This window comes from Clupea harengus, chromosome 24 (assembly GCF_900700415.2).
Source record: "Clupea harengus chromosome 24, Ch_v2.0.2, whole genome shotgun sequence".
NCBI classification, from domain to species: Eukaryota; Metazoa; Chordata; class Actinopteri; order Clupeiformes; family Clupeidae; genus Clupea; species Clupea harengus.
In genome coordinates this window covers 226,048-248,110 of record NC_045175.1, presented here as the reverse complement: position 1 = coordinate 248,110, position 22,063 = coordinate 226,048, and the positions used below count along the sequence as shown (strand labels likewise).

The 22,063-nt window shown below is 43.5% G+C and overlaps 1 protein-coding gene across 1 annotated transcript; it reads left to right on the top strand.

The window, feature by feature from the left end:
• The first annotated feature begins 1,605 nt into the window (after window positions 1-1,605).
• Window positions 1,606-21,439, top strand: LOC116219336 (interferon-induced protein 44-like). The gene is made up of 7 exons (XM_031562589.2): window positions 1,606-2,002; window positions 2,199-2,232; window positions 2,624-2,822; window positions 9,787-9,936; window positions 12,022-12,196; window positions 19,883-19,983; window positions 20,431-21,439. The coding sequence occupies exons 1-7, from the start codon at window positions 1,660-1,662 to the stop codon at window positions 20,596-20,598; spliced, it is 1,170 nt and encodes a 389-aa protein (XP_031418449.2). The 5' UTR covers window positions 1,606-1,659; the 3' UTR covers window positions 20,599-21,439.
• The last annotated feature ends 624 nt before the right edge of the window (window positions 21,440-22,063 follow it).

Sequence of the window (22,063 nt, the reverse complement as noted above, 5' to 3'; positions counted from 1 at the left end):
CAACAACTTAAAATGTCTAAACCTGCTGTGCGGAGAACAAAAAACTGGAACAACAGAGAATCTGTGGAGGAGCTGTGTGACTGCCTGGATGACACAGACTGGGACATTTTTAGAAGTTCTTCCAGCAGTCTGGACGAATATTCAGAGGCTGTGACGTCATACATCAGCTTCTGCGAGGACAGATGTATTCCAACACGCACCAGGGTGAGGTACAACAACGACAAGCCCTGGTTCACTGCAAGACCCAAACAGCTTCGTTTGGAAAAGGAGGAGGCTTTCAAGAGTTGGGATAGGCCCTGACCTCTGTGGTAATGAAGACCTTTGAGCGCCTTGTGCAGACCCACCTCAAGGCCATCACCAACCACCTCCTCGACCCACTGCAGTTTGCCTACAGAGCCAACAGGTCTGTAGATGACGCAATCAACATGGGACTCCACTTCATCCTCCAGCACCTTGATTCCCCCGGCACCTACGCCAGGATCCTGTTTGTGGATTTCAGCTCCGCATTCAACACCATCGCCCCAGCTCTCCTCCAAGACAAGACATGCAGGTGGATCACTGAATTCCTGTCAGACAGGAAGCCCCGGACAATCAGCACTGGAGCCCCACAAGGCTGTGTGCTCTCTCCTTTACTCTTCTCCCTCTACACCAACAACTGCACCTCCAGCCACCCCTCTGTCAAATTCCTTAAATTTGCGGATGACACAACCCTCATTGGACTAATCTCCAATGGGGACGAGGCCGCCTACAGAAAAGAAGTCGACAGCCTGGCTTTCTGGTGCTGCCAGAACCACCTGGAGCTGAACGCCTTAAGAGATGGTAACAGACTTCAGGAGGAGCCCAGCCCCAACCATCCCCCTCATCATGTGTGACTCCCCAGTTAACACTTTGGAGTCTTTCCAATTCCTGGGAACAATTATGGCACAGGACCTAAGGTGGGCGGAGAACATCACCTCCACAATCAAGAAGGCCCAGCAGAGGATGTTCTTCCTTCGGCAGCTAAAGAAATTCAACATGCCGCAGAAAGTGATGGTCGAGTTCTACACAGCCATCATTGAGTCCATCCTCACCTCATCAATTACTATCTGGTTTGCTGCCTCTACTGCAAAGGACAAAGGCAGACTGCAGCGGATCATTCGGTCAACCGAGAAGGTCATCGGCTGCGACCTGCCGTCTCTTTCCACTCCAGGACCAGCAAGAGAGCATGCAAGATCATCGCTGATCCTTACAATCCCGGTCACCACCTATTTCAGAGACTCCCATCCGGCAGAAGGTTCCGGGCTATAAAGACCAAAACCTTGCGCCACCTGAACAGTTTTTTTCCCATGGCAGTGGGGCTCACAAACAAGCCCCCTGCATCACACTGAGTCTGAGTTTGCTAATTCCAATTCACTGCATCTTAGCCCTACACGTGCCCAAATTATTTATTATTATTTAATATCTTGTAAAACATTTGTCTTTTAGTCTTGTTTTTGCTTTTTTGTTGGTATGTTATGTGTTTTATGTCCTATGCACCAACCACACCAAGTTAGTTTCCTGTATGTGTAAATATACATGGCTATTAAAAATAATTCTGATTCTGATTCTGATTCTGATTTATTATTGCTATTAAGGCTGTTGATCTTGTCTTGTTTGTACTTGTACATTCTTGCCTATTACATGCTTCACACAGCAAAAAATAGAACCTTTGACACATTAATGTCATACTACATTTTATATATCATCTGTGTGTTTTTAAATCTATTTATATCAGACATCAGTGTGAAAAGAGGACAGGCCATAACTTTCTGGTGGGACGCAAACTGTGAAGTAAAGGGCAAATGGAAGAAGGATGGTCTGACATTGCACAATGGTGGCAGGATCACTATCAACCAATCAGAAGACTCTCTAAGCTTCAGCCTGACAATCAGTAAAGCCACAGGCGAGGATGAGGGTGGATACACCTTAGAGTTGTCTAACAGAAAAGGTCAGGTGTCAGGTTCTGCAAAGGTCAAATTACTGGGTACGTTTTTGAATTCTACCTTGCTTGAATTAGAATATGTGTGCTCATTGTAAGCAGTCATTGTTGTATTCTGGAACTAGCGGTATTATGTATTAACAGATGAAACACTATGATTGAAGCAGTATCATATGACATACTTAAGTGTCCATATTGACCACACAGTGCAACTGTTGATCATGTAATGTGTGTATTGCAGATTACGCTTTGGCTTGGAGAACAATGGACTGTCAGTAAGTTAACATTCAGCATCCCTTATTATGGTGTACTGAAGATGCTATAAATTGTCAAATCATTATTTTATACAACTAATTTATTATGTCTTATTTGAAAATCTGTGTCAATGCAAACATAAGACAACTAAAACTTGGTGTGCCTGCCTGCATTTGACCATTAGACTACTGGTGCCCGGTGTTACCTTGGAGTGTGAACTTTGCCTGAACCCCTGATTATGAGATTGCTTAGTGACTGGAGTTTCTCCAGAATAAATTCACAGCCTTGAACATTGAACTATTGAAAGCTCTGAGCAGTTTTTCCGAATAATTTGGAAAATAGGATGTAGGTTTCGATATTGTTTTTAAAGGCAGAATTGTGTGTGTGTGTGTGTGTGTGTGTGTGTCACAGAGCGAATGACGCAGTGAAAACGGCCCTGAGGGAGTTTAGACCCAGCAACCCAGAGGCACAACGCCTTCGCTTCCTGCTACATGGGCCAGTTGGAGCAGGGAAATCCAGCATTGTCAACTCCATCAACACTGTCTTCCAGGGCCGCATAAAAGTGAACGCTCATGCACCCCCAGGCACTGACACAACTGAAACCAAAACTGTAAGTTGACATATAAGGCAGCCAGGATTAAAGGAACACTCTAGTACAGGGGTCTTCAACCTTTTTCAGCCCAAGGACCCCTTGGCTGAGAGAAACACTGAGCAGGGACCCCCACCCCCGCCGCCCCAAATTTGGGCCTGATATTCATATAATTTATTTGGAACTAAGTGTCAGTCCCACACACACACTCCCCTACACATGTTTGAACAGAATTACAAATCATCTGTGTCACACAACTCGTTTCAATTTATTCTGTTTATTATTGACATTTTTTCTCCCTTACAGTTAGCCATCACTCTGTATTCAATTAGGGAGGGACAAAGAATTGAGTAGCTTGAGAAGCTTAAGTATGGATGAAATATCTCATACCTAGTGAGAAATCTGACTTTGAGAATTCATCATTCATGTCTTTGGCAACAACATTCTCCCTATGAAGCATGCAGTGCGTCATACATGGCTCTTGCACCGTCTGTGCACATCGCAACACATTTTGGCCAGGATTTGGCCATCATGTTAACGGAAAAAATTGTCGATCACTTTGTAAATCTCTGAACTTTTTTTACCTCCAGGCAGCTGCTTACAGAATAGAAAATCCTCCTGCATCTCATTTTGGTCGACAAATCACAAAAAAAGCTAAAAGCTGAGCGTCGTTTGACACATCAGTGGATTCATCTAATTGTAGTGCAAAATAATCTACCTTCGAGAGTTTTGCGACTAGTGGTGCCCTCACATCAGCTGCCAATTCATCAATAGGGCGGGCATTGGGATGCTTTTCAGTTTTTTTACGTACTCATCCTTCACAAACATTGTTTTGCACATATCACTAGCTGTTGGCAATATTAAACTTTCCGGAATTATGTATGGCTGTTTGGTCTGAGCGACATGTAATGCAACTTGATAAGAGGCTTTTAAAGCTAGCTCGCACACTTTGGCTGATTGTCTCATCAAGGTCTGCTGGCCCTCAAAAGATTTGAAATGGGAAATATTAAATGTTTTTTTTCTTTCAAGTGAGCTGGGTTGTCTTTGAGTGTCGTTGCAGCTTTTATGGTTTCATAGTTTCGTTTGATAGCACGGAAGAGCAAACCACGCACACTGCTAATTCTTCACCATCGGTCTCTTTGTAGGTGAAGGCAAACTTCAGATAATTCTCTGAATATTTACGTGTCTTCTCCCGTTTGCGCTTTTGGCTGTTCATGGAAGGGGTGTTGGCATCCTCTGAAGGTAGATCATCTGAACCGCCATCAGTGGTGTCTGACGAGGAGCTTTTGTTCTGAGAAATTACAAAACGATCAATTATTTCAAATTGTGTGGTTATGGCAGGTAACGTCTTTTGGCACCAGATAGCATGTTGCTAAAAGTGCATACCGGTATGTTGCCATTATGATCAAATGATCGCGTGAAGACTCATGGGTAGCCTATGTATTATTTTTAAGGAATAGAAAGCAATTTTTACCTTCTGTTTATGTTTATGTAGTCTTTTGGACGTTTTAAATTTTTGGACTGCAGATGAAATCATTTGGCGGAGCCCCTGCAGTACCTCCGCGGACCCCCTGGGGGTCGCGGACCCCCGGTTGAAGACCTCTGCTCTAGTATATAGTGGCTGTTACTGCTCTGGGAGGGTGTGTGTGTGTGTGTCTGTAGACTCCACAATACCAAGCCCTGATGATCAACAACCCTCAACCAGCAGTTTAGGGACAGATCCGCAGAGAACCACCACCTCTGAAAGCACAAGTCCTGTCATTGAGAGTCCATCAGCAGGAGGCAATGTAGAGACCTGTGTGCCCCCTCCAACTGATCCTGCTCTTTGGCCGCCACAAGTTTTAGTTTTAGCGGATCGTGTTGAAATAGTACGAAGGGGTCCATTTAAAATCCCATCAGATTTTAATTTTCCAAGGGGACTAGATGGCAGGGCGTTTCATAGTAGTCTACAATTCAAAACCCTCTCAAATGGAGAGAAAATCATGAGAAGTTGGCTTGTTTACTCGCAACAAAGCAATGCTGTGTTCTGTTTTGCGTGTAAGCTTTTCAGTTTGAAACCTATAAAGCTGACTGCAGATGAGGGCTACAGTGACTGGTCCAACATAAACAGTAGATTGAAGAGTCATGAATGTAGCTCAGACCATGCCCAGTGCATGTTTAAATGGAGAGAACTGGACATGCGTTTACAGAAAAATATGACAATAGACCACCAGGAACTGACATTGCTGGAGGCAGAAAAAAGAAGGTGGCGAAATGTTCTCAAACACTTACTTAAAAAAAACCTATCTCTTGCCTCAAGGAATTTGCCATTTAGAGGCTCTTCACAGTGTCTGTATGAGCCAGACAATGCTAACTTCTTAAAGGAAGTTTAGGCAGTTTTGATGCTGTGATGGAGAACCACCTGACCAAGATAACCGATGAAGGCTCCCGAACGCATTATCTTGGGCAGCAGACACAAAATGAACTGATCCAGATCATCTCCACCAAAGTATTACAAACAATCCAGACACAAATTCAGGAAGCGAAATATTTCTCAATAATTCTTGACTGTACATCTGATATAAGCCACAAGGAACAAATGTCCCTCATCGTGCGCATTGCTGATTTGGTGCCAAAGCCAAATATCAAGGAGTATTTCCTTGGGTATATGGAGGTGGTTGAAACAACTGGCCAGAACCTGTCTACTGTCCTTCTAGACAAGTTTAAGGAACTCAACATTCCGTTTGATAATTGCCGCGGAGAGGCCTATGACAATGGAGCAAACATGAAGGGGAAGAAGCAAGGACTTCAGGCTCGACTGCTACAATGTAATTCGAGGGCGTTGTTTGTTCCTTGCGCAGCTCATTCGATGAATCTTGTCATAGCTGATGCTGCCCAGTCATCCAGGGATGCCACTGGCTTTTTTGGCTATTTGCAGAAGCTATTTTGTTTCTTCTCAGGAGCTACACAGCGATGGAGCATCTTGACAAAACACGTCAACCTGACTGTGAAGTCATGGAGTGATGTGAGGTGGGAGAGCAGGCTTAAGAGTGTCACAGCTGCCAGAAGCCAAATAAAAGAAATCAGAAATGCGCTCATTGAGGCTAGGGAAACAGTCATTGACCCAGTCGCAAAAATAGAGGCTCAAGCCCTGGCAGAAGAGGTGGCCTCTTTTAGATTTCTGATGTGTTCTGTTGTCTGGTGTGAAATTCTTACGGCCACTAACCAAGTAAACAAGCTTCTGCAGACTAGTTCAATGCAGCTTGACATTGGTGTCAGGCTCATTGACAATGCCAAAACCTCCCTCTCCAGATACAGGCACTCTGGGTTTGCTGAGGCAGTGTCAACTGCCAAGGACCTTTGCGAGGCCATGAACATAGAGCCAGAGCTCAAGGAGAAAAGGCTCAGGAACACAAAAAGGAAGTTTGCATATGAGGCTGCAGACGAGCCCTTCAGTGATGCCCTCAAAAGGCTTGAGGTAACATTTTTCAATAGTGTTGTGGACTCAGCTTAGATGTCACTGCAGGAGCGTTTTGAGACCATGACCCAGGTCAGAGACAAATTTGGAGTGCTGCTTGATTTCAGCAGAGTGGACGGAATGTCAAAGGAGGACTTACAAAAAAAACTGCATTGAAGTGCAGAAGACACTGACTGAGAAAGGAAGTTCTGATATTGATGGACTTGAGATGGTTCAGGAAATCATCAACCTTCCACAACTGCCACCACAGACAACTGCCTTGGAGTTGCTCACATTTTTCCATGAGAAATGCCTTCAAGAGGTGTATCCAAATCTCTGGGTTGCTCTTCGAATTGCATTAACTCTCCCTGTTACAGTTGCCTCTGCTGAGCAGAGTGTTTTTCAAAAGTAAAGCTCATTAAAACATACTTACGTTCAACAATGGGGCAGGAACGTCCAAGTGGTCTTGCTGTCATCAGCATCAATGGTGAAGTGGCTCAGAAGCTGTCATATGATGATCTAATTAGTGATTTTGCCTCTATAGAGCCTCCCAAAACTGGTGGAAATGCTTGATCCATACAGAATAGCATTATGGCTCTCTCAAAAATTATGTCTTTGGTTTATTTTGATAACATTTGGTCAAAGAAGATTTTGCACTTTACTTGAATGTGTGTTTTAGCTGTTCTACATAGCCTACTATGTTTACAAAGTAAGTAAAGTTGTGACTTTTCGTCCTCTAAATCTTTGTTTTATTTAAGAAGATTTACTATTCTTGTTTGTACTTATTGATGATTATTTAATGTAATTTATTCAAAGTAACATTGAATTTGGGAAAAAAACATGTCTGGTTTATTTGGATACGATTCTGTTTACTGAAGAAAAGTTTGCACTTTCAAATGTATAGTGTGTGTTGGTTATTCTACTTAATATGTTTACAAAGTCAGCAAAGCTGTGAAGATTTTCTCAATACTTGAATGTGTGTGTTTTAGCTGTTCTACATAGTGTGTTTACAAAGTAAAGTAAAATTGTGTGAATTTTCTGCTTCTAAATCTTTATTGAAGAAGATTGCTTACTTGTATACTCTGCTATTAAGTTTGTATTTATGGATGACTATTTCATTTCTAAGAAGATTTTGCACATCCCAATACTTGTGTGTATGTATGTTTTGGCTGTACTGTGTTTACAAAGTACATTTTCCTTTTTCGTTTTAATAAAATGTTAAACTGGCAGAAACAAACGTTTTTTTTTCTCGGGGGGGGGGGGGGGTGGGGCATCATTAAGGAGTTATGCTTAGGGCACCAAAATGGCTAGCAGCGGCACTGCATGTTGTAGTAGTAGTAGTAGAGTTGTATGAATTTGGCAGCAAGGTCATGGAGCAACATATCTTTACCTCTGTGGTTTAAAAAAGACACATTTGGCAATCATGGTAGATCTGGCTGTGTACATTGTAAAGAAAGAACACAACATTCATGTAATTCCTAGGCAAACATATTTCTCTATCATTTAACTCTCTAACTGTATTTTACTCTAACGCAGGGGTCTCAAACTCAAATTATCCGGGGGGCGATGAGCGTCCAGTCTGGTCATTGGGGGGCCAGATTTTTTGTATCTGTTGGCTTGCCTATCACAATACTGCAGATATCACTTTTGAGTTGGCAAATCTACCATGTGTGATCAATGGTTAGTGTTGTTGAATAACAAGTAGCTGACCTGAGTTTCAATTCCGGGGCAATGCAAGATGCTCTTTGGATAAAGGTGTTTGTTAAAGTTCCAGGTGTTGCTTAGCAACGCATTACTTGCTGACTTCAATTCCGCTTCTATTACGTTAAATGACTGGACTACTTGCGCAATGATATGAAAGACATGAATTAGAAGCACAAAACCCGTTGCAAATGGCAACGGTAAACGTTGGGATGGCCCATTTAAATCAATGGAACTTTTTTTTTTTTCTAATCAATGGAACTTTTGATAAATTCTGAGGAGCCTGCAGGCCGGATGAAATTGCTTGGGGGGCCGGAATTGGCCCGCGGGCCGGAATTTGAGACTCCTGCTCTAACGGAACATTCAGAAGGCTTGCGTTGCGTGACAGATGATGGTGGGCATGTCTGGCGATGTTTATAGGGAGATTGACAGGTCAACAACCAATCACGCCGCTAGTGAGCTGTTTACCTTGTGGGTAGTTACCTTGCTAACATGCTTACATTATATAGCTGGCTCAGACACCTCGCAAATCACCTCAGACGTATTCTTCAGTTACAATAACAGGGTTTTTACATTGTATAGTATCGTGTGTGTGTGTGTGTGTGTGTGTGTGTGTGTTTGTGTGTGCTCCACTGGTCAATTGTTTTTACTCTTTGCTCTGACATACTGGAGCAGCTGTGTGTGTGTTTGCATATTTTCTTTCCTATGAACCATACATAGTCTTTTTGGCATGGACAGTTATCAAAATAAATGTTTTAAAACATGTGGGTTAAGTCAGTGTAAGTGCATGGATTACTGATACTGTAGTAACACGTTTATATTCCCCCATGAATATTGTTCTTCAACTAACAATACAATTATGTCTCTTTAAGCAGATTCTGAGTCCGGAGATTCGTTAAGCCTTTCAACAAAGAGAGTCTGATGTTACAAGGAAGTATCAGAGTTATTATAGTCTTAACTCTCCCAATAGTTTACCTCCCATTTACTTATGGCACTAGATCATGGGCTATCATTAAGGAACAGCGTCCCCTTGGCAACTTGCCACTATTATGTTGGGTTCCCTTTTCTTCCTACTTCAGCAAATGATGACATGTGATGTGATGTGGTGGCACAGCTTAACGTTTACGGCGCTCATTTAGTGTGTGATGTATAAATAACATCAACATAACTTTGTCAATATGCACTTGGTAACCTAAACCCTGCCCCTATTTGATAGAGGACTGTGATTGGACAGATTGGTAAGATTTCTTGGTGGCATGATTTCAGCACGTACTTTTTTCAGATAGGAAGATAGAACTAATAGAGCATTAGGAGAAAAGCAAAGATGCTTTTCCATTTCGGTGTGGTATGGTTCTGTTTCATCATTGTTTTTTTGGATGATAATCGAACAAAATGCAAATAAACAAAATTACGATTTTGCTTTTCATTGTGGCACGTTCTCTTCAAGTCACACAGTGAAAAGCAATTCCTCTTGTGCATCGCATTTCCACGTGGCACTGTTGCTCCATGCTACCCACTGTAAAACAATACGCATTGAAGATTGTTTTTCCCCTCATCAGAGTCATGTTTGCATTTCAAGGAAGTACAAAATCCGCTCTATAGCACTGAATAGCCAGCAATAGAATAACAATGAATTGTTCCTATGTGTATGTCAGAGCTGATAGAGAGATACATACATTTCTTTACATTTAATTGCCTCTTTAATGTGTCTGCCATGATGATCAATCAAACATCTTGTCAAACTGAGATTTAGGAAGTTAGAAAGAAAATTTGTCTGGAGGTAATATAATCAATTTGTCAGTAGATAATCACGTATATTGCTTGATTGCTCACCACTTTACCTTTCAGTACAAGACGCACAAGATTGAGAACCAGCAGGGAAACGAGTTGTCTTTCGTCTTCAATGACCTCATGGGTCTAGAGAGACAAAAAAGGTGTGGGGTGCTGCCTGACGACATCATCAGTGCCATAAAGGGTCATATCATAGATGGCTATGAGGTAAGGTAAAACAGAAACATACACATACAGTACATACATACTCAAAAAAGTGAACTCTGTGAGTTGCTGAATCAAATAAATGTACTTATATTCAATTTAATTAACATTTCTGTGTTTGGTTTTAAAATCTAGTCCACTTTAGTAAGTCTAACTTAAAATGAAAACTTGTTAAAGCAAAAGAAGCCAGCTAAGTTAATTCAACATAACACTGTTGAGTGAATGGCACAATCACCTCTAAAATGTAGTCCACTTTAGTAAGTCTAACTTAAAATGAACAATCACCTCTAAAATCTAGTCCACTTTAGTAAGTTTAACTTAAAATGTTCAATCACCTCCTAAATCTAGTCCACTTTAGTAAGTCTAACTTAAAATGAAAACTTGTTAAAGCAAAAGAAGCCAGCTAAGTTAATTCAACATAACACTGTTGAGTGAATGGCACAATCTGTATATATTCTGTGATGTTGAAACAGTAGTGCATGGTTTAAGAGTGATATAACTGGTCCTACTGTATTTGTCTTGCGAAAATCAAGCATATATGAGTACATGTTAGCTAGCTAACGAGCTTGCCAATTAACAAAATGCTACCTGACAGACATACATTAAAATAGCGATCTTGTCGTCAGAGAGCAATAAGGATCCGGAATAACCGGTGAATAGGGCAATACGCGGGTGGCATGACTAGGCATTAGCCAATCAGAATGTTCGTACTGTCGTTGCCATATAATACATTTCAATATTTGATAACTAAATGTAGATGATTTGCCTGACAGTCCTTGAAGATACATGTAAAAGCTCAATTACTAATAAATAATAATTTTATATAAAACTAATAATGCTTTCTTTACCACACCCAGAGTTTGGTATGTGTTGAATGAGATCACGTTGATATTACATGATGGTTGTCGTTTTCCATTGGTAATAAATAATATTACAGCACCAAGGTATGGCATGGTGGCTCAGGTCCTTGCACTGCCGCCTCACAGCAAGAAGGTCATGGGTTCGATTCCCGCATGGGCCACTGTTGGTTAGGGGGGCAGGTCCTCCCCAGACCTTCAGTGTTCAGGTGGGCTAGGTATCTCTGTGTGGAGTTTGCATGTTCTCCCAGTGTCCACAAGAACCCCATCAATCCCTGACCAAGATGGACGGTTCACTTCACTTGGTCCCCGGGCGCTTAAAAGCTGCCCTGGGGTCCTGGAGGAAGGACAATCCGGGATGGGGAAATGCAGAAGTCAAATTCACGGCGATTGTTGACATAGCTAGGCTTTATACCAATGAAAACCATTTAGGTACTCCTTATTCAAGTCAGTTAAGTTGGAAATACAAGGAGTTGTTCAGTTGGTGTTAGTAAATCCAGTTGAGTTAGAATTACATAAGTGAGTTAGGTCAGTGTAATGAAGGTCTGTTTAGTTAGATGAACACTGCCTGATCAATTAAGGCTAACTTGACTAAATAATATTGTAATTACTTAATACAGTCTTGATGGTTTTACATAAGTTAGTTATTTCCTCTGTAATAATAGTATTAAATTAGTTTGAACACAACTCAGTTATGTGGAAATCATTGACATAACAATATTAAGTAATTTGAACAACTTCTTTTTTTGAGTGCATGCAGGCATGTATGCAGACATATCTACATGGCATAAACTAGACTATTATTATTATATACCTACAAGGTTGCATGCATGCACATTGGTTGCATAAATGAGACTATTATGATAACACATAAAGGAACTGCCTTTTACTGAAAGGTAACATTTCTCTACTCATTACTCACACTTCCTGTTTTGTTCTGCCCAGTTCAACCCTAGGAAGATGAGTTTGACATTTGTGGTTTTACTATTTGTGGAAAATGGGAAATGGTAAAGGCATTCTGTTAGTCTGTAAATAAAAGTAACAGCGTTTACATTTGTGAATCACTTATATGTGAATCAGGAAATGCATTTGTGAGTTGACAAACCCTTCTCCACAACTATTTTGGGTTGAATAATGTATCACAGGGACAGTTGTAACAAAGGCAATCCGTATTTAGATACAAATTTGAGGAAAAAAGGAGACATGTTTTCTGCTTTTTTATCTGGATTAGTTCAACCCCACATCTGAGTTGAAAACCGGGAGGTACTACAACAGCAACCCCACTCTGGATGACAAGGTCCACTGCCTGGTGTGTGTGATTCCTGCAAACAAAATCCCTCTGCTGGAGGAACACGATATCGTCATCATGAAGATGAAGGAAGTGGGAGACGATGTCAAAATCCTGGGTGAGAATCGTTAAAATGCAAAAAAAACTTAACTTAACCTGAAATTTAAAATTGACAAAGACTATTGATGTGTCCACTGGTTGTCAAGATAGGGATTAGCCAATGCTGCTTACTTTGAAATGAATAACTTATTTTAGTGGAGGACATTGTGTTTTTCAATTGATGTCATACTAAACTTAAAGTGTAAGACTTAATTTAATGTACAAAAACTTTCCATTATACCCGTTTCTTTATCATGTTCATCTGTTCTTCCCTTACAACACTTTTATACAGCTTTCAGTCCATTGGATCAAAACAACACAAACCAGTACGCAATGTATAAATGTTTAGCGGGACTGCTCAGTTTGCACTTGATCAAAATGTGTTTTGATGTAAATGTTCTTCACAGAAATGAGACTTGGTCGAAACATGTCTTTAAACCATTCATCACATTAGTAAACATGGAAAACATGCCTCACCAACACAAACACCATGGTTAACGAGTGTGTTAGATTTCAGTGAAATCTGATGTTTTGTCCCCGAAGCTCATTTCTATGGCGTTGTAGTGAATGTGATTTCATAATTCACCCTTGTTCTTAGTGTGGTTCTACACACTGTTGCTTTATGTAATTTAAGTAATGTGTTACGTGTATAAGTATGACTGTTCCAGGATCGCGGTCCCTTTAAATACTCTGTTGTTGTGATGACGTGGAGCCCCATGTGTGTTAGGTTACAGGGCAGCGCCATCTTGTCATTCATTCCTGTTGGTATGTCAAAATAAACGAGACACACACTTGTGTACTCCACTTGAGGAATTGCCTTTTGCGTTTAAATGCAACTTCCACACTGGTGACCCCGACGTTTGTTTGCTGGACGTATTCACAAACACGACTCGACCATGACCGCGAACGCTGTTACCCTCAAACTCCCCGAATTCTGGGAATCGTCAGCGTCGGCATGGTTTGCCCAGACTGAAGCGCAGTTCGCGTTGCGGGAGATAACCGCTGATACAACACGCCAGGGCCGGCGCTCATTAGTGGCCATGAGTGTCGGCCGCGTAGGCAGGCTGCTTTTTATCCGTGACAGCATCTCCGGACAACGTTTCCTGTGCGACACGGGTGCACAGAGGAGCGTCCTGCCTGCATCCCGTTTGGACATGGTGACCGACAGCCATGGCCCCCCGATGGAAGCTGCTAATGGGACCCCCATCCGCACGTATGGAATAAGGTACATTGAGTTGTGTTTTGGAGGGCATCGTTTTGGCTGGGATTTTGTCACGGCAAAAGTCGCCGTTCCCCTCCTTGGCGCTGATTTTTTGTGTGCACATGGACTGTTGGTGGATGTTAAGAACCGCCGTTTGATCGACGCTGTCACGTTCTGCTCTTATACGTGCACACTCAGCGGGGCTGACTCCATACGACTGTCTAGCATGCTCTCCCCATCGGATGACTTCCACCGTTTGCTGGCTGGTTTTCCAGCACTCACTCAGCCCACCTTCTCTGCGTCTGCTGTGAAGCATGGTGTGGAGCACCATATCGCCACTACTGGTCCACCCGTCTACGCCCGTGCTCGGCGCCTCGACCCGACCAAGCTTGCCGTTGCTAAGACTGAGTTTTCAAACATGGAACGCATTGGCATAGTCCGCCGATCCGACAGCCTGTGGGCGTCACCCCTGCACATCGTCCCCAAACCTGGTGGCAGCTGGCGCCCATGTGGCGACTACCGGCGGCTTAATGAGGCAACGACACCTGACCGATACCCAGTCCCGAACATACAGGACACATCAGCACACCTGGCCGGTATGGTGATTTTTTCTAAGGTAGACCTCGTCCGGGGCTATCATCAGGTGCCCATGCACTCACTGGACATTCCGAAAACAGCAGTGATCACGCCATTTGGTCTTTTTGAGTTCTTAAGGATGCCGTTCGGCCTTAAAAACTCAGCCCAATCTTTTCAGCGCCTCATGGACTCTGTTTTACGTGACCTGCCTTTTCTTTTTGTGTATCTGGACGACATTCTGGTAGCGAGCACGTCCAAATCTCAGCACCTGTCGCACCTCCGAACACTTTTCGAGCGGCTCAACCAACATGGCCTGATTGTGAACCCTGCCAAGTGCCAGTTTGGTCTCTCCACCATTGACTTCCTGGGACACAGTCACCAAGGACGGTGCAGTCCCTCTCCCATCAAAGGTGGAGGCGGTCACGCAGTTTCCACGGCCGCTCACCGTGAAAGCCCTGCAGGAGTTCCTCGGCATGGTGAACTTTTACCACCGTTTCATCCCTCGAGCCGCTCAACTCATGCAGCCCTTGCACGAGGCCTTGAAAGGTAAGCCCACGCACGCTGTGGACTGGACTGAGTGCAGGGACAAGGCTTTTGCTGACACTAAGGCAGCCCTGGCGCAGGCCACCATGCTGGCACATCCTTCAGCCACAGCCTCCATCGCCATCACCTCGGACGCCTCGGACTACGCTGTCGGTGCCGTCTACGAGCAGTGGGTAAGCGGGGCCTGGCAGCCGCTTGCTTTCTTCAGCCGCCAGCTGCGCGCTAACGAGCGTAAGTACAGCACTTTCGACCGGGAGCTGCTGGGTCTCTACCTCGCCATCAGGCACTTTCGTTTCCTGCTGGAAGGTCGACACTTCACCGCCTTTGTCGACCACAAGCCGCTAGTTTTCGCCATGGCAAAGGTGGCCGAGCCGTGGTCCGCCCGCCAGCAACGTCATCTGTCCTACATTTCCGAGTTCACCACGGATTTACAGCACGTGGCCGGTAAGGACAACCAGGTGGCGGACTGCCTGTCACGGGCTGTGGCAGGGGCAGTCCATCTTGGTCTGGATTACAGCCGCATGGCAGCGGAACAGACCACAGACCCAGACGTGCACACCCTGAGGACCTCGACTACAGGTTTGACAATAGAGGATGTGGTTTTTGGTGAAGCCGACACCACGCTCATGTGTGACGTCTCCACGGGCAGCCCTCGGCCGATCGTTCCCACGGGGTGGAGACGACGCGTTCTTGACGCCATCCATGGTCTCTCCCACCCTGGGTCGAAAGCGTCACAGAGGCTGGTGGCGGCAAAGTTTGTTTGGCACGGCCTCAAAAAGGACGTAAGAGACTGGGCTACCACTTGCATCGAGTGCCAACGGGCCAAAGTACACCGCCACACTAAAGCCCCGTTAGAGTTGTTCCCGGTGCCAGAGAGGCGGTTTGACCATGTTAACGTGGATCTGGTTGGCCCTCTGCCCTCCTCTCATGGTTTCACCTACCTGTTGACCATGGTTGACAGGACCACCCGTTGGCCCGAGGCTGTGCCACTGATATCGTTGGCATCTGTCAAGATGACACGGGCATTTATCGGCACCTGGGTTGCCCGTTTCGGCACCCCTTCAGACATATCCTCTGACCGGGGCGCACAGTTCACGTCTGAGCTGTGGAACGCGGTGGCCCAGAGCCTCGGAGCGAAACTCCACCGCACGACTGCATACCACCCGCAGGCTAACGGACTCTGTGAACGATTTCATAGGTCGATGAAGGCTTCTCTTCGTGCCGGCCTCAAAGACAGCAACTGGGTCGACAAGCTCCCGTGGGTGATGCTTGGCATCAGGACTGCACCAAAGGAAGACCTACAGTCCTCATCTGCCGAGCTTGTCTATGGCCAGCCACTGCGGGTTCCAGGGGATTTTGTTCCTGCCTCCACCGTTCCCTGGTCTGCGACTCTCTAGCGGGCCGCGCTACTGGACAATGCAAGGCTTTTCGCACCTGTCCCCACTTCCCGTCACGGCCTCCCTCAGTCGCACATCCCTGCTGGGCTGCAGACGGCTGAATACGTTTTCATTCGCCACAACGCTTACAGGAGACCGCTACGACGGCCCTACGAGGGCCCATTCCGTGTTTTGGAGACGGGAGACAAACATTTTGTGGTGGACATGGGTGGTAAACCAAAGCGACTCTCCATTGACCGCCTCAAACCAGGTCATTTGGACGTTGCTAGGCCCATTGAATTGGCCCAACCCCCACGACGCGGGCGTCCTCCAGCTCTGCACCCACCCCCTGCTCCCCTCCCTCCCAAAACTCCCACACTCCATACCCCACACCCGTGTCATGGTGGTACACCTGCCACGGTAGTGTCGCCTCGACCCCCTGTAAAGCACAGCCGTTCTGGCCGATTAATACGACCACCTCGCCGATGATTTTTTTCTTATATGGTGAATTCTGGGGGGACGTGTGTAGTGAATGTGATTTCATAATTCACCCTTGTTCTTAGTGTGGTTCTACACACTGTTGTTTCATGTAATTTAAGTAATGTGTTACATGTATAAGTATGACTGTTCCGAGATCGTGGTCCCTTTAAATACTCTGTTGTTGTGATGACGTGGAGCCCCATGTGTGTTAGGTTACAGGGCAGCGCCATCTTGTCATTCATTCCTGTTGGTATGTCAAAATACACCGCGTTCCACATTATGCAAATTACACTTTGCTCAGATTTTCCTAAATAGTAATGCACAGTCAGTCAGTATCATTTTCAAGTCATCAACTGTTAGAGTATAATTCAAATTTTATTGAACAAACCTCCTAATGATAACAGTATTTTTTTCAAAAATAAAAAACTCAAAATGCAGTGTTCCAAATTATTATGCAGAATTTCAGAGTTTCAAGATATTTTATAGGTTGTAAAGAACAAAAAATTGTCATTTGTTGAATTTGCAGCATTAGGAGGTCATATTTACTGAAATCAAAAAAAGTTTGAATCAAAAACATCTTAACAGGTCAAGTTACATGTTAACATAGGACCCCTTCTTTGATATCAACTTCACAATTCTTGCATCCATTGAACTTGTGAGTTCTTTGATAGTTTCTGCTTTAATGTCTTGATATGATAGCCTCCCAGAGCACCTGCTTGGATGTGAACTGCCTTCCACCCACATAGATCTTTTGCTTGATGATGCTCCAAAGGTTCTCAATAGGGTTAAGGTCAGGGGAAGATGGGGGCCACACCATGAGTTTCTCTCCTTGTATGCCCATAGCAGCCAATGCCCCAGAGGTATTCTTTGCAGCATGACATGGTGCATTGTCATGCATGAATATGATTTTACTACGGAAGGCACGGTTCTTCTTTTTGTACCACAGAAGAAAGTGGTCAGTCAGAAACTCTACATACTTTGCCGAGGTCATTTTCACACCGTCAGGGACCCTGAAGGGGCCTACCAGCTCTCTCCCCATGATTCCTGCCCAAAACATGACTCCGCCACCTCCTTGTTGACGTCTCAGCCTTGTTGGGACCTGGTGGCCATTCACCAACCATCCACTACTCCATCCATCAGGACCATCAAGGGTTGCACGACACTCATCCGTAAACAAAACAGTTTGAAAGTTAGTCTTCATGTAGTCCTGAGCCCACTGCAACCTTTTTTGCTTGTGAGCTTGGTTTAGGGGTGGCCGAATAACAGGTTTAAGGACACTTGCCAACCTCTTGAGCATCCTACATCTTGAAGTTCGCGAGACTCAAGAGGCACCAGCGGCTTCAAACACCTGTTTGCTGCTATTCAATGGCATTTTAGTGGCTGCTCTCTTAACCCTACGCATTTGTTTGGCAGAAATCTTCCTTATTTTGCCTTTGTCTGAACGAACCCGCTTGTGCTGTGAATCGGTGACAAATTTCTTCACCGTCCGATGATCACGCGCAATTCTTTTGGAAATATCCAATGTTGTGATATCTTGACCAAGGTATTGCACTATTTGCCGCTTTTCAGCAGCAGCGAGATCCTTTTTCTTCCCCATTTTGCCTGAAACATGTAGCTTGCTTAATAATGTGGAACATCCTTCTTAAGTAGTTTTCCTTTGATTGGGCTCACCTGGCAAACTAATTATCACAGGTGTCTGGCATTGATTTCAATCATCCAAATAGCCCTGAGACACAATACCATCCATGAGTTTAATTGAAAAACCAAAAAATTAATGTTTATGACCCTTAAATACAATTTGCCTAATAACGTGGAACGCGGTGTAAACGAGACACACACTTGTGTACTCCACTTGAGGAATTGCCTTTTGCGTTTAAATGCAACTTCCACAGCGTTGTGTTTCTTAACTGGGGTAGGATTGAAGCTAAGTTAATCAATTGGCCTTTTAGCCCGTTAAGATTAGCGAGCTGATTGAGAACAGCAAATATCGGTTTGTTAACGGCTGATCCGCATCCTAATCATGTGGTTAATTTCAACCAGGCTAAAGTTATCATGGCATTTGCGCGTGCACGTCCTACTTCAAAAGGCAGGAAAGGTCGATCACCAAAACCATGATTTTCTAACGGTATATCGGTAGCGCTCATACAAGAATAATGGATCTTGGCGATCGCAAAGAACTCTCTCCCTCCGCTAATCTAACTCTAATATCAGTCCTTGGTCAATGGGATCCCTCCTTTTTCCGGGGGTGTGGCAAGCTTATCCAGCTACACTTAAGTTAGCCTGCCCTGGAGCAGGTTAGTGCTAATCGATATGTAACTATGGTGATTCATCAAAAGTTGCTTCCACGAACCAAAAAGAGGGGCGTTTTTTATTTTAGCCTGAAAATTAGCTCGCTAAACCGCTTAGCGAGCTACGACGAATACCCCCCTGAGCTAACCCAAACTGAAAACAAATGTAAAATATCTTTGAATAAAAGACTTGACTTCAAAATGTTGTTGGGTCAGGACCTCTCCAGATTTGATGAATTACAATTAAAAGTAGGACTACATACAGTAAACTGTAGAGTCCCTAAATGAAGACATGAGATTATACATTTTCTGGGCACCAGGCAGTCAGGAGTAGAGGTGTTGTTCAGTCTGCTGCCAAGATCCTCCTCCCTCTCCTCAGGTGTCCTTGGGTGCAAAGGTGTAAATTAGACAGAGAAACATACATATAGCAGCATGAATCTGGAAACAACCAGTACAGGGAAACAGACAACCTTTGTATATGGATAGTAAATGTTCTAGTCTCACAAGACCGGCCACTAGCCCACACTACACAAAGATAATTAAGCTACAGATACCAGGAAGTATATACATGCATATACATGTGTATGTAATGTTCAGTCACACTTTGTGGGTTTATATACTGTGTATGTGTCACGTTCCTGCTGAGCTCCGCTCTGGCCACGCCCCCTTCAGCACTCACTCTCACTTAGACTCCCAGCTGCAAGTCATCAGTGTCACTCACCGTCCCAGCTGCACTGCATTCACATGTCCCAAATCACACAATCACACACACCTGATTCACTCCCTATATATAACCTGCACTCCCTTTACTCCGTGTCTGGTGCATTCCTGACGTCTGATGAGTATCGCCATAGTTCGCATTCAAGTTTGTTTTCGTGTCTTTCATAGCCTCAGTTATAGTTTGTTCATAGTCTTGCCGAGTTTGACTTGAGTGTTTTGTTTTATGCTAAGGCGTGTTAGTTTAGTTAGTTCAAAGAGTAAGACTCTGTTTATTTCCTTTCTGCGCCTTCTGTGCCTGTTTCCTGAGTTTCATTCAGTGCTTCAAGCCTGCGCCCCTCCGTGGGTTTGTCTACGTGCAAGAGGATCTGTTCCTCATCATCTGTGTTCCCCTACAACCTGTGGTCTGTCGTGTTTGTTCCCTGGCTGTCTATCTGCAATAAACTCTGTTTGCAAGAAACTCCAATCTCTGTGTCAGTCCGTTCCATGACAGTATGTGTATATATGTGTGTCTTTTTTTACAGAAATCCCCCGTGTAGTCTTGATGACCCATGTGGACAAATGTTGTCCTTTGGTGAATGAGGACCTGGGCAAAATCTACTTTAGCAAGAAAGTTAAGATAGCAGTGAGTTTTTATGTGTGCGTGTGTGTGTTTACCCCTATAATATAACATGTTAATGTAAATGTAAACCTGAGGTGCTGAATTTGACCTCAGACCAATTAGATTGTAGTCGTAGTAAGGGGTCATACAGTGGCCATACCTTTTACAGTCAATGCTGAAAACAAGCATTCTAAGTAGCATACAGCGCATGATACTATGACTAGCTGGCCTGAACAATCACTGTTGTCAGAGTACTGTGAACTCTGAACACAATACTGACACTTTTCCCTAATGAGTATGTGGTGTACAAATATGGCACGTAAAGAATGAAACCGCTATTCAGTGTCTTTTGTTAGTGTATAATTGTACAAATCGATTTTCAATATAGACAGAAAAGGTAAAATGACCTTTAGGTGTGATGACCAGTAAACTGTGCTCTGAACGCTCTGTGTGTGTGTGTGTGTGTGTTAGATGCAGGACTGTAGTATCAAGCTTGGTGTTCCCATGAACTGCATCTTCCCGGTGAAGAACTACCATGAAGAGAACTGCCTGGATAAGAAAATGGACTGTTTGATCCTGGATGCCCTGAACAAGATTGTCGACTTTGCCAATGATTATGTGAAGAAACAGATTGAATAGAGATGGGGGAGTTATTTCTTGCCTTCTTCTAGATAAGCAGAACTGCACACAACTTTTCAAAAACTTTAAACTGTTTAGATAATTGACCTACCCCACTATAAAATGTGTGATAGACTAGCAGGTCAGGTGATGTTCATGTCTGCAGCTTGTTCCTTGTTTTGGACTCTTATTTTGCCATGTGTTGTTTTCCTGTTCCTTGTGTTAATTCCTGTTAAGCCTTGTGTTTACTTCCTGGTTAACATGTGTTTCTTTTTCTGTGTACTACATACTGGATTCTTGTGGTGGAAAAAGTGTGAACGAAAACACAAAAATCTGTCTGTAAAGAAAATCATCAATCAGTATAACCATGACTACTAAAAACTACAAAACATTATTTAGACTATTGAGATGATTTAGATTATGTGTACTCTATTTTTGATTGTGTATCAAGTATTGCAAACATACTGATGAGAGTTGTATCAGAGGGACTATCCAGATGATGGTTGAACGCACCCCACTGTCTCCCAGAGGCCATTCATTCTTAACCTGGAATCATGCTGTTTCTCCCACATGGGCTACTCTAGAATACCATGAGCTATTGGGTTGGGCCTCGGTATTGAAGGCAGGCGCAGGTGGCTGACCAAATATGATATGAATATTTACGGGCCCAACTGATCCTCCACTTTAAAAAAGAACACATAATCCATGGGGAAGGGCCCAGGAAGATTTAGTGAGACAAGAGGGGTTAATCAGGTGTATAAGAAGAGAATGCAAAACTCTGTAAAAATCTGAATAGTCTCAAGACTTGCTTAAGTTTATGCTGTTGGTATTTTACTGTCAAAATAAAGCTTTTTGCTCCCAACTCTGCCTGACTTTTTCGAAGATTTTTCCTGAACGCCAAGAACAAAGAGTTTTATCCAGATCTGAAAAGAAGACTTTTTACTTCATCACAAACCTACAAATCAGCCACAACATACTGGCTTAGTAGATACTGTGCTATGCTGTATGAGACTAAAACTTTCTAGAAGCGTTTACAGCAGTGTTATCATTTAGACTCATTGGTGTTTACAGAGAATATGAATTTTCATAACTGTACAAAATAAATAGTTTTGTTTATTTGGTTCTTGGAGTAAGGAAAACTCATCAGGACAAAACTGAACAGTGAACCAACAACAGGAGACAAGGAGAACAACATGTATGCAAAGATTCAAAAACCACCTCAATTAGTAGGCCAAAGATTGAACATGTATTACTATCATATTATTATCATTTCTTTATCATTCATCAATTCGTCCTTTTGTTTCATTTCATTAGGGTGCACCCAATTGCGGTTTGTTGTATACATGCTATATAAGTACAGTGCCCTCCAAAATTATTGGCACCCTTAGTGAATATGTCTTTGCTGTTTATCCTCTTGGTCTTTCACTCAAAATATTCACAAAAATCTTACCTTCTCAATGAAGTAAAATTATTGAAAGAGAAAAAA

Excerpts from the sequence above, each read along its gene's own strand:
- LOC116219336 (XM_031562589.2), top strand. The coding sequence starts at position 1,660 with ATGCTTCACACAGCAAAAAATAGAACCTTTGACACATTAATGTCATAC. Across the intron at positions 2,823-9,786 it reads ACACAACTGAAACCAAAACT|TACAAGACGCACAAGATTGA; the intron begins GTAAGTTGACAT and ends TTTACCTTTCAG. Across the intron at positions 19,984-20,430 it reads GCAAGAAAGTTAAGATAGCA|ATGCAGGACTGTAGTATCAA; the intron begins GTGAGTTTTTAT and ends TGTGTGTGTTAG.